This window comes from Echinops telfairi, unplaced genomic scaffold (assembly GCF_000313985.2).
Source record: "Echinops telfairi isolate 266 unplaced genomic scaffold, ASM31398v2 ScPeMD7_7458;HRSCAF=8496, whole genome shotgun sequence".
Classification (NCBI taxonomy): domain Eukaryota; kingdom Metazoa; phylum Chordata; class Mammalia; order Afrosoricida; family Tenrecidae; genus Echinops; species Echinops telfairi.
The window spans coordinates 31,934,429-31,947,091 of record NW_022111358.1 but is presented as its reverse complement, the minus strand read 5'-3'; the positions used below and the strand labels follow the sequence as shown (position 1 = coordinate 31,947,091).

At 59.7% G+C, this 12,663-nt stretch overlaps 1 protein-coding gene across 1 annotated transcript; it reads left to right on the top strand.

Moving 5' to 3' along the window:
- Nucleotides 1-194: 194 nt before the first annotated feature.
- On the top strand, nucleotides 195-10,432 carry KIF18B (kinesin family member 18B). The gene is made up of 15 exons (XM_013005813.2): nucleotides 195-507; nucleotides 1,135-1,292; nucleotides 1,612-1,716; nucleotides 1,903-2,013; nucleotides 2,096-2,293; nucleotides 2,436-2,612; nucleotides 3,265-3,339; nucleotides 3,428-3,528; nucleotides 3,948-4,134; nucleotides 4,795-4,898; nucleotides 7,784-7,989; nucleotides 8,220-8,748; nucleotides 9,173-9,262; nucleotides 9,574-9,680; nucleotides 9,898-10,432. The coding sequence occupies exons 1-15, from the start codon at nucleotides 195-197 to the stop codon at nucleotides 10,059-10,061; spliced, it is 2,625 nt and encodes an 874-aa protein (XP_012861267.1). The 3' UTR covers nucleotides 10,062-10,432.
- Nucleotides 10,433-12,663: the final 2,231 nt, after the last annotated feature.

Here is a 12,663-nt window from a genome sequence, read left to right as displayed (position 1 = left end):
ATGGGTGGTGGACGTGGGTTTTCTGATTCCAGCCAGGCCTCCCCAGTGTACTGTTTCTCCTGCGGTCTAAAACTGAGATCATGTGTGGGGGCGGGCTGGCCAGGAGGCCCTGGAAGGCTGCGCGGAGGGGGGCACCTGGTCAGGCCTGGGGTCCGCATCTCCACCGTGTCTCTGCCCAGGTGTCGGTCACGGTGATGGCAGTGGAGGACAGCGTGGTGCAGGTTGTGGTGCGCGTCCGACCGCCCACCCCTCGGGAGCTGGAGAGTCAGCGGCGGCGTGTGGTTCAGGTGGTAGATGACCGGGTGCTGGTGTTCGACCCTGAAGAGCCTGATGGGGGCTTCCCTGGCGTGAAGTGGGGCAGCTCCCACGATGGCCCCAGGAAGAAGGGCAAAGACCTGAAGTTTGTCTTTGACCGGGTCTTTGGTGAGGAGGCCACCCAACAGGACGTGTTCCAGGGGACCACCCACAGCCTCCTGGACAGCTTCCTCCAGGGTTACAACTGCTCCGGTGAGAACGGGAAGGGAGGAGGAAGAGCCGGCAGCGGCTTCCCTACTTGGTGACCCAACTTGCCTACTTTGTTCTAAGACGGCTGGTGACCACCTCCCCCTTCAGCTGGGAGGAGGTCTCCGCCCCTTCTTTCCTGGCTGGTTCCCATCCATTCTTCTACACTGTGCCAGGCAGCGAGGACAAACAGCTGACCAAACAGGCAGGGTTCCTGCCCTGGGGCACTCAGGCTAGAGCAGCAGACGCCACTAATCCCAGAATCCCATCAGCAAGAGGGGGGCTAGCAGCTGAGGTCAGGAGAGATGGGTGAGCCTTCAGCAGAGCAAGCTGACCTCCACTGCAGACGGCTTCCCTGTAGAGCTAAGTCCCCACCAGCCACGGGCAGCCCTCTACCCGAGCAGCCACAGACCCGTCGAAGACCAGGACAGGCGCGTGGAGCCCTCAGACCTGCAGGGGCTCAAACGCGGGGGGATACAAGTGGCCAGATGCCGTGGCAGGGTGGACTCAGAGGCCATGGGAGAGGGCTGGGGGAGCAAGGAAGGGCCGAGCAGGTGGCAACCAATGAGGGAAGACCCTAGAGAAGACGAGTCTGGTCCCTCGCCACCACCCTCCTCCAACTGTCCTTCCCAGTGTTCGCCTACGGCGCCACTGGGGCCGGGAAGACACACACCATGCTGGGCCACGAGGGCGACCCCGGCATCATGTACCTGACCACCATGGAGCTGTACAGGCGCCTGGAGGCACGCCAGGAGGAGAAGCGTTTCGAGGTGCTCATCAGCTACCAGGAGGTAGGGCTGTTCTAGGCCCCCCTTCCCCTCTCCCCCCCTCACCTCCCCCCTACCCCCATCATAGCCACCCGAGGAGAGTACTAGTGGCGTAAAGGAGAGGAGGGGTGGGGGCCAACGAGAGGCCAGGGGGACATAGAGGCAGCTCAGTGCCAGGCTGCAGGAGAACTCCACCTGCCCTGTCTTTTCTAGTTCACTGACTGCCCCTGGGAGAGGGTGGTGCTAACACCAGTCTGGCCCAGCACTCAGCCCCACACTGACCTCCAGGGAGTGGTATCCTGGAGCCCTCCCTCAGACCACCCCCTTGCGTCCTTCTTCTCAGGTGTACAACGAGCAGATCCACGACCTCCTGGAGCCCAAGGGGCCCCTTGCCATCCGCGAGGATCCCGACAAGGGGGTGGTGGTGCCGGGCCTCTCCTTCCACCAGGTGTGTGTTTGGACTCCGGGGTCCCCTGGGGTTCCCTCCCAAGGTAGTTTGGAAAGGCCAGTCCCGGGTTCTGTGGGCGGGGGTGGGGGTGGGGTGACTTTGGTTCTGAGGAGCAGCCCTTCCTGGTAGGGGCAAGGTCCTGGTGGGGGAAGACCTCAGCCCCCACCCTGGGCTTCTCCTTTGTAGCCAACCTCCGCCGAACAGCTGCTAGAGATGCTGACGAGGGGGAACCGGAACCGCACACAACACCCCACTGACGCCAACGCGACGTCCTCCCGCTCCCACGCCATCTTCCAGGTGAGTGGCATGAGGGTCAGAGCCTGGGGGCAGGGCCTTGGGAGGCTCCAGCGGCCCCCTCAGCCCCGCCCTCTGCTGCCAGATCTTCGTGAAGCAGCAGGACCGGGTTACAGGGCTGACCCAGGCCCTGCAGGTGGCCAAGATGAGTCTGATCGACCTGGCCGGCTCCGAGCGAGCGTCCAGCACCCACGCAAAGGGGGAGCGGCTGCGGGAAGGCGCCAACATCAACCGCTCTCTGCTGGCACTCATCAACGTCCTCAATGCCCTGGCCGACGCAAAGGTGCAGTTGGTCCCCCCAGCGGAGGGCCTGGACCCCACCCCCAGTAGAGGGTCTCCCTCCAGCCCTGGGCCAACAGCTCTGGGGCTCAGCCTGTGGTCTCTAGCCCAGCAACCTGACCCCACACCAGTCTGCTGCCCCACAGGGCCGAAAGTCTCATGTGCCCTACCGGGACAGCAAGCTGACCCGCCTGCTCAAAGACTCCATCGGGGGCAACTGCCGCACGGTGATGATCGCTGCCGCCAGCCCCTCCAGTCTGACCTACGAGGACACGTACAACACCCTCAAGTACGCCGACCGGGCCAAGGAGATCAGGCTCTCGGTGTGTGGCAGCTGGGCCCAGAGCAGCCCCCTGAGGTGGGAGGAGAGGGCAGGGTCCCACCAGCTTCCTCAGATCCCTGGGCCACGAATTTCCTGAGGCATCAGGAAGAGGCTTGCTGGCCTCCTCCTCAGGAAATTCCCTGATAAAACCACCCTCGTCCCCTTCCATGAGGACCCCTGATGGCATGGTGGGTATGCTCTGGCTGCCATCTGCCAGGTCGCAGTTCGAAACCACCATCAGCTCCTCTGGAGAAAGATGGGGCTGTGCACTCCCATATAGAGTGACAGTCTCGGACACCCACAGGGGCGGTCCCACCCTGCCCTATGGGGTCGCCGTGAGTCGGCATCCACTCGGTGGCAGTGAGTTTGGTTTTGGTTAGTGCCCCTCCGTGAAGTATGGGCTACAGCTGCATGGCCTCCCCCGAGGGGCCGCAGGAGCTTCTGGAACGGCTAGGGAAAGCCCAAAGGCGGGAATTGTCCATCAGGCAGTCAGGGCTCTGGGGTTCAAAAGCAGCTCGGCCTTTGTCTTCCCTGCCGTGAAGGGGAGCCCGGCAAGGTGATTAAGGTGCCAAGGACAGAGCCTGGCGTTTGGAACCAGTCGATGGAGGCGGCTTTGACTAAACTCACACCTCTTTCCCCGGCCCTTGTTCCAGCTCAAGAGCAATGTGGTGAGCCTGGACTGCCACATCAGCCAGTATGCCACCATCTGCCAGCAGCTGCAGGCCGAGGTGAGTGCCCACAGGGAGCTCCGCGCCCTCCCTTTCCTCCCTCCCACCTCACCTTGGGCTCTGAGGGGCTGCGCTGCTTCCGTTCCAGGTGGCTACTCTGAGGGAGAAGCTCCAAATGTATGAGGCAGGAGCTCGGGCCCCCCAACAGGAGCTCCCGACATCCCCCAAACTGGCCCTGCCCCAAGCACAGTGAGTTCGACTGCTCTCTCCTGCTCGCAGCCTTCAGCTGGCCAGCCCTGCCCCCCACCCCGTCTCTGGCTTCTCCGGAGGGCTAGGATGCCTTGCCTCTGGTCCCACACCAAAGGTCAAGGGTTCTCACCCAGTGCCCAGCGTAGTCAGCCAGAGTGTACTCAGCCCTGTGTGCAGGGAGGTGACACCCCAGCCCAGGCCACCTAAGCAGTACCTGTCATCTAAGAGAAGGGGGAAGGGAGGGGTTGATGTCACTGTGGCCTTAACCAGAAACACAGCCCCCCTCCCTCCCACCCTGCTAACACCCACCCAACACCCAAGCTCCCTCTCCTGTAGGTTCTGTGCCCCTGGGGTGCCTTCCCCCGCCTGCTTTCTCCATCTACCCCCACAGCCTGCCTCTCTCGTTCCTCTCCCTGTAGCCTTCCCGGCTGCCCCGCCCCACCCCACCTTCCCAGCCAGCCCTCCATCCCAGAGCTCCAGCCAGGGTCCGGAGCCCTTCAGGAGGAGAGCATGGAAGCCCTGCCCAGGGTCCGGAGGACCGAGGAAGGGATGCCCCGAGACCAGAAGCAGCCCCCAGAGGCCCAGGATGAAGACCCAGCCAAGAAGGTAGGACTGTGGGGGGGCATGAGGCCTGGGCCTTTGGAAGGCTGAGAGCAATGTTCCGCCCATTCCGAGTCCCTTCAGCCCCAGGTTTCCTACCTGGCTGTCTTCCGGCTTCATCTCTCGGAGGCCTTCAGGGCCTGTGCAGGAAGGGAACCCTTAGGTCAGATCCTTGTGTGTCTGGAAGCGAGGGGCCCATACCGGGTGTTACTGGCTAGGGAGCAGGAAGGGCGCGGGAGAAGGCTGGGAAGAAGAAAGCCCTTCCCGGGAACCCTCTTGGGAGCTAGACTAGTAAAGTGTAAGTCAAGGAAGGGCATTGGTGGCTCAGTGGTTAAAACACTTGCCTTCTATGTAGAAGGCTGGGGTTCAAGTCCCAGCCAGTGTGCCTCCGGCAGCTGCCTCCCATCAGTCAGTCAGTGGATGCTGCTGGCACATTGTCAGGATGCCGAGCGAGTTTTCAGCAGGGCATCCCGACCGAGATGGACTCGGAAGAAAGGCCTGGCGGTCTACTTGCAAAACTCAGCCCAGAAGCACCCTGTGGGTCACAGCAGCAGATCGGCGTGTGACCGTGCCGTCGCACAGGAGCGGGCAGCATGTGGTGCCATCGTGCAGACGGCAAGATAAGGGTGGGGAGGGCTTGTCCTGTGATGTCTCCTTTCTCTTCAGGTTCCAAGCTGGGTGCCAGAGCACAGCCTCCGAAGCCCACTCCCCGACTCCCCTGGCCTGCATCGACAACCCCCGCCAGGCCTGGGCGGGGACCATTTCAAGCAGTAGGTGCCTTCTTGCTCTAGTCTGGGACCAAGGAGGGAGATGACAAGGCTCCTGCGGCCTCTTGGGTGGGAGTGGCAGGCGTCCCAGAAGCTCTGGTTCGAGTCTCCCTGCGTCATCTGCTGTCTTGGTCCTGTCACCTCCTCTGCTTACACCTCACCAGTCACTGCCACTCACTCCTCGGGCCAGGGAGGCGGCAAGCACCCAGTCAGGGCAGGCGTGCTGGGGCTGGCGCTCTGCTCTCCAGCCCCAGGCGGGCCAAGCTTGCCCCTCCTCAGCCAGGGGAGAGCAGCCCAGAGAGGTGAGCCTTCCCGAGCCAGAGCGTTGTCACCTGTCTCCATTAACAGGCCGACTGTGGCTATAATACTGCCCACAGCCAAAGGGCAGCGGCCCTGGGGCCACCCTTTCTGGGCTCTAATGGAGAGCGGTGGCTGGTGTTTGTTTTCCTGGCCACTGGTACATAAATCCCCTGCCACTTGGCTGTGCCACTGCTGACCCCGCTCCCCCGCCCCCCTCCCAAGCACACTTCACGCTAGGCAGTGTATTTAAAGCTTCCAGACAGAAGGGCCTGTTTAATTTTGTTTCTTGTTGGGGAGTGTCTGTTCCTGACTCAGCAAAAAATGCCACAGCCTGAATAATCAGCTCATTATTGGATGCCTGCTGCCGCTCCTGGGGCCCTGGAGAGACCGGGCGCTCTGGCGGGGCATCCCCTCAGTGCCCACCCATGTCTCAGGGTCTCTGCTTGGAGTCCCCTGTGGTGAGGAGACAGGACACCAGGGTCTCCATTTCTGCTTGGCCTCGGGGTGGTCTTGTGCCCTCTAACCGCTGCATCAGCCCAGGCGGTGACATGGGTCGTAGCCTTCTTCTCCCCACCTTTTGGGGCTGGAGCACCCAAAGGGAACAGAAGCCAAATGGTCACCAGGGGTCATCAGAACATTCTAGATCAGCTTTCTGTTGGGCTTTTGAATTTGGACTCTTAAGACCACCAGGGCACTGCAGAGAGCTTAGCTTTTTCAGTTCAGTGGTCTGTCAGAATTTTCCTTACCCTCCAAGTCCTTTCAGCTAGTGAATTCTATGCTGAAATCTCATTCGGAGGACAGACGGGACAGAGCCGCTCCATCTGCAGTGCACTCTGACAGTTGATTTGACAGCAAATCTGAAGACTCCAGTTAAAATCAGCTCCCCATTGGTCATATTGAGCATTTGCCCAGAGTCCTGCAGCAAGGTCAGGGTCAGGCCCAGGGCCACCTGACGCCAGGTCACAGATGCTCAGGAGCCCAACCTTGCTTATCCTGTGTGGCTCAGGTGGCTGTGGAATGAGCTTGTTTCTTTGTGTCCTTTTTAATTCATTTCCTGCCCTCCTAAGAAAGACCGGAGGCTGTTCTGTAAAATGAGTTTACGTTCTCGGAGCGCACACTGAGGCCCAAGGAGGGGCTTCGGAAAAGTCCGGGCAGCTACCGGAGGACGCGCTATTCGCCATGAATAATCCCCACCGAGATAATTGGGTTTATTCTTTTCTCATAGGTGTGCCTTCCAGGAAGGAAATTTGCTTTATTAGAACCTAAATTTACAACATCAATTATCAGATGACCTCCTAATTGCCTTTAAAAAGCTCCCCAAACCAAAGCCCAAATTCATTGGCCATCAAGTTGCTTCTGACCCAAAGCGACCTGAGACCAACACCGCAGGACGGCTCAGTTGGCTGTCCACGGCTGTGATAAACCATAGAAGTAGATCCCTCCACCTTTCTCCTAGGAGTAGGGGTGGGTGGGAGAGGGTGCATCCTTTCAGCTTGCAGCATAACCCCTGCACCCCTAGGGCTCTTTAAATAGCCCTGTAGTGCCTGTGAAAAGGTGCAAATTCATACCTACATCTCCTGGATCCTACTCCTCAACATGGGCACGGACTGCAAGCACGTGCGAGCATCTCTGAATCAAGACAAGCATAGCCTTTCTCCACGAATCTCCTCTCATTCTAACAAAGGAGATGCACGTACTCCCATGTCATAAAAAATAGGAATGAACTAACCTCATGGTGCTCAGAGGGGAACCCTGGCGGCTTAGTGGTGACACATTGGGCTGCTGACCTCGAGGTCAGCGGTTTGAAACCACCCCGCCGCTCTGAGGGAGAAAGATGACGCTTCTCCTCCCATTAAGCATTCCTCTCGGGGAAACCCACAGGGGCTGTTCTACCCTGTCCTTTAGAGTCACCATGGGGCAGAGTCGACCTGGTGACGGTTGAGTTTGGTTTGGTGTTTTGGGATCGTGCTAAGGAGCCTGGGTGGTGAGTTGGCAGTTGGACCCCACCCCATGGCACTGTGGAAGAAAGGCCTGGCAAGAGCTGCTCTCATAAAGGTGACAGCCAAGAAGACCCGACGGGGTCGCTCATGACACACTCCCTGCCCGACACACGGCAGATCGCAGCCCACGGTGCAACCACTGTGCCATCAGGCTCCTCTGCTCCATGCTAGGCACTGTTTAAAACACGGGGTCGAGAAAGTCACGTGTGCCATGTTCCCACAACCCTATGAGGTAGGCGCATTTATCACACACACGCATGTGCATCCCAAATCACGGAGCTGGAGACTGCCCGAGCCAGGCTTTGAACCAGGCAGTCAGGCTTGAACCTAGACTCCTAACGGCGACTTTGCATCGGCCCTCAGGTGAGTGGCCGTAGTCACATTCACACCACTAGCAAGTGGCGGAGCTGAGAGGGAAGTCAGGCCTTTTATTTCAGACCTGTCACCATTTCCCCATCACTGGCTGTGCTGTGTGGCATGCTTAGTGGGCGAAGGCTCTGCCGGCCTGGGCCTTTGGCCAGGATATGAGGAGCAGGAGCCCAGGCTGGGAGCTTCTCCCCCAACTGGAGATCCGCCCTTCCACTGCAGGCTAGCCCTGAAGGTGCTGTGCCTGGCCCAGCGGCAGTACACCCTGCTCCAGGCCGCCAACCTCCTGACCCCGGACATGGTGGCAGAATTTGAAGCCCTGCGGCAGCTGGTGCAAGAGGAGACAACTGAGGCCGGGGTGGAGGCTTCTGGGACTCCTGGCCTGGCCACAGGGGCGCCTTTGGCACCGGAGCTGTGTTCAGAATCAAGTGAGGCTCCCCACTTCCCTGCTCCTGCCTATGGGTGCTTTTCCAAGGCTCGGTTGGGGCCTTGGTGCTGGGGGCAGGGGTAGGAGACGGGTCCCGTGGGAACCGAGACATATGGGGAGCCTGAGGATTCGTGGCTCCTCCTTGTGTCCTGTGGCTCCCTGTTGATATCTGACAAGTCCTCCTCCCCGCTGGCCAGCCCTGGTCCCCTCAGCATCCTCCTCTGTCCTTAGAGTCTGCAGGATACTGCGGCCCTGTGACCCGGACCATGGCAAAGCAACTGAGTGGCCTGGTGCCCCTTCTGGGGGTCCCCCCAGGGCTTGACTGCACCCCAGTCCAGTCATGCCAGCTGCCCTCGAGGAAGAGGAGGAGGAGGAAACAGAGCCCTTCGGAGCCAGACAGCCTCCCAGTCCTAAAGCTGGGGGCCAAACGCCAGCGCCAGTCTTTCCTGCCCTGCCTGGAGAGGGGCTCTCTGCCTGAGGCCCCGCCTGCACTTGGGCCCTGCACCCCGCCGCGGGGAAGGACCCCCTCTCCCAGCCGGTCCCCCCGCTTCTGCCCAGCCACAGTCATTAAAAGCCGGGTGCCCTTGGGCCCTTCCGCCTTGCAGAACTGCTCCACCCCGCTGGCCCTGCCCGTGAGGGACCTCAACACCACCTTTGATCTCTCAGAGGATCCCCCCTCCCAGCGAGGTGTCTCTGAATGTCACGGCTGGGACAATGTCCCCCAGGAGCTGAAGAGGCTGGGGCAGCCCTTTGTCCCCAGGTGAGTCGCCCTCTCAGTGGGATGCACAGGGGACCGTGGCACTAACTAGCCCTCTGTGGTTGCGTTCGAGTTCTGGGCCCCCCTGGGAAATCCCGGTTCCCTCTGACACTGCTTGTGTCCGAGGTGTCTCAGTGAGAAGACGAGCTCTGGCCCTCGTTTCCCACCCCTTCCCTGAACCACCTCAGTAACGAGATGCGCTCCCAGCCGGGCAGGTGGAAGGTGAAGCGGCTTGACCTCCAGCTCCTGGGATGCACCAGAAACTGACAGCTGGATGTGCTCCCAGAACAGGCCTGTCGCTCAGTTGTCAGCCCTGGCCAGTGGGGGCTCCTCCTAAGTCGGAAGACGCCTCCGAGGTCATCTTGTCCAGCCCCGCCGCCGCGCTAAGTTGGGGCCAATGCCATCCTCTGGTTCCCTCCTCCCACAGTGGGCCCGTCTTCCTGTTCACCACCAAGGGTCCCAAGCCGACCTCTTCCCTCCCCGGAGCATCCGCCTGCAGGAAGAGCTGCACAGGGAGGTAAAGCTTGGGAGCTGCGGGGAGCAAGGGCCCCACCATAGGTTAACGAGGTCTGGGAGCAGGGCGGTGGCCAGTTCTTTGGTGGGGGGGTCCTTATTTCCTCCGCAAGTGAAGGACCACAGGCCCTGGACCCACCAGGGGGACATTCAGGGTGCCCTGTTCATCCGGTGACTTCTTGCCTGGGTCCCAAGCCCCACAAACCTCTTCCAGGACTTCAGCCTCCCCCTGCTCTCCAGCTCAGCGCCTCGCCCTGCCCCCCCACCCCCACCCCAGTCAAGAGGCAGCCTTGACCCTTCCTGCCCCTCCCACAGCTCCTCAGTCTCCCGCTCCCTGGGAGTGACCCGCGCCCGTCGTAGTCGCATTGCCCGCCTCCCCAGCAGCACCCTAAAGAGGCCAGCGGGGACCCCAGCAATCCCAGGTGACGGCCGTGGGGACAGGGAGGGACTGGGCGCAGGGTGGGAGATGAAAATAGGAATTAGGGAGGACAAGGTGGGTCAAGACCTTGCCCGGAGGAGCCTGAAGTCTTTCTGAGTGTCGGAGCATCCCTGAAGAGAGAGTGGGAGATGAAGAGGGGCGGAAGGACAAAGCCTCACTCTTCTTCTTCTCTGCCCTCGCGCCACCCAACTGGCCTACAGAGCACCCCTTGAGTCCCCGCAGCTCTGGTGACCAAAGGGCTAGGGAACCTGCATCGCCAAAGTGTCTACACCCACCAGCTCCTCCGCCAGCTGCCCCACTGGGTTCCTGGAACTGCCTGCACCCAGTCCAGATCCCAGTTTCAGTCCTGGCCTGCAGCGATTGATGCAGCAACCAGCTCCTTCGTCGCCATCCTCCCACCACTCAGCCTGCTACTGCCCTCTAGTACTCTGTACTCAGCCACGGTGTGTGTGTGTGTGTGTGTGTGTGTGTGTGTGTGTGTGTGTGCTCAATGGCAAGTGTCGATGTGTTGCTATGTTAGAGAGCACTGCCATCTTTCCCCACCCTCTCTGTGCTGTTTGTGTGTCTCCTGCCTCAGGAGCCCTGGGGGCATACACAGTGGGGCACCCCTTGAGCTGCTAACCACAAGGTTAGCTGTTGGAATCCACTGGCTGCACTTCGGGGGAGCGACGAGACTGTCTACTCCCATGAAGCGCCTCACACCCCTGAGGCAGCTCTACCCTGTCCTTGGGGCGCTATGAGTTGGAATAAGTAGATGGCAGTGAGTTTGGAGGAGGGATGAGGCTGGGGGGAGTGGGGGAGTCCCAGCCGGGCTCTTCCCTGTTTCAGAAAGGGGAGGCTCTTCAGCCCCCAGCCCAGGCCACAGTCCTGGTAATGACGCCCATGGTGGTCATGAGGTGATTTCCATCTGAAGATGGCGTGATTGCTTTTATCGTTTATCCCATGATAGACATTCCACGTACAAAGAAAACCTCGCCTTAATGCTAACACCTAGTTATAACTTGCTAACTAACACTTGGGTTTATTGCTTTCTGTTCTTTTATTGCAGTCTGGGTGTGTGCGCATGCATGTGTGTGTGTACGTGCGCAGATATGTATAAAACCTGTTGCTGTCGGTCAGTTTCCCCTCCTGGCAACCCCGCGTGGCGGGTCCTGTGTGGCGGGTCCCAGAGTAGAACTGCACTCCAGGGGGGTTTCTTGACTGTAATCTTACGGAAGCTGATCACCAGGCCTTTATACAAATGCACACATATATACATCTATATACATCTATATACACAATTAAAGATGGGAGTTTTTTATGATTGTAATGATTAATAAACAGTCTCCATCCTCGGCATGAGGTTGTTCTCTGTACACCTGGTGGGATCACAAGGCCTTTCCATTCCTCAAGAACTTTAGGAAGCTCCTTTTTGTGTTTAGAAATTATTCCGACCCTGCCTCTTCCTGCAGCCATCGCCCATCCCCACCCCAAACCTGATCCCTGAACGGTGACTCAGATGTCTCAGAGAACCAACCTCTGGGGCCCTCGGTGGTCATGAGGCTGGGATGCATGCATGAGGCCTGTTCTACCTCTGCGCCCTTGGGGGCAGTGACGGGCATTGCTAGGAGTCTAGCTGCCACGAGGAGAGAGTTTCTGGTGGTCCCAGATCTGAGATGGAACCAGTGGCTACAGCCTGCGCCCAGGGCCCTCTGCCCCACACAAGTCTCCCCGACCTCCATGAAGACATGGTTGGCTGAATGAATGAATTAATCATGTCAACAAAATTACAGGGGCTGTGTTTACCTTGCTTCTGAAAACAAACACGCTAATGGTATTTAGCACGTTGTGAGTAGTGTGTAAATAACACTAATTTCAAATGAGACTTAACTGTTCTGGGGGAGCAGCACCCCCTCCCAGTCGTTAGGGGAGCAGTAGAGAAAGGCATCCAGCTGCCTGGCCCCGCAGGAAACTCCCCAGCCCTTTGAGGTTGAGGCAAGGAAACAAATTCAAAGGGGGTCCCCCAGCCTGGCCAACCCAAAGTTCAGCAGTGTGACTGGGGGGACCTGGCCCTGTGCCACACCAAGCCACTGCCCTGAGCAGACCTCATGCCTTTCCCCAGCCCTCTTCCCGCCTCTCCAATTAATTAGTCTTAATGAGTTCTCCCGCGGGAGCAGCTCCAGCACCCCACCATGGCCCTGACCTCAGGAGGCCCTGCCACATGCTGGGCTTCCCTTGGAAGCCTGCTCCCCCCCTTTCCCGGGGCCCTCACATACATGACCTCATTTGATCATCCCAACTCCCCTGGGAGAGCAGAGGCAGCAGGCATGGGGCAAGGCAGTGGGTGTAGGGGCCACCGAGCGAGGGAGAGGTCACCCCTGGCCAGGATGCTTTGCCCTGGCAAACATTGGGGCTCTGTGGGGCCGAATATGTGCCTGGTGACCCACTGAATGAGCAGAGACTGCCGATGGACTGTGCCCTCCATCCCCGGGCCCAGCGGGACATGCCTGCTACACGGTGCCCTGCTCGCTGGGAGGCAGCCTGGCTGTGCAGAGCTTCATGAGGAACTGGCTCACTGACACCCGTGGGTGGCTGGGCACTGAGATTGTTGTTACATAAGGTGACTCGTCTGAGAGGCCTGAGCGATCGATGGCTCCCGTCCACTGTGGGCCCAGCCTGCCCAAGGCTCCCTCCCAGCCTTGTCCTAGCCTTTGTCCCGTGGGTGGGAGAGCAGCCTGGCAGATGCCGGCATGAGAAGGGACGTGGAGGGTCATCGTGGCTACTCAGCAGTAGCAGGTAATGGCTCTTGGGCCACAAGCATAGGTCTCTTTCCAAGCCCTTTGCACCCACCTCCTTTTGTGCCTCAGTCTCTCACCCTGGGTGCATCCTGCCGGTTCACAGCATGAGGCTCAGGGCCAAACAACAAAAGGAAACTCCATGGCTCTCGCTAGCAACCCAGTTAGACAAGGCAGAACTGCCCCTGGATG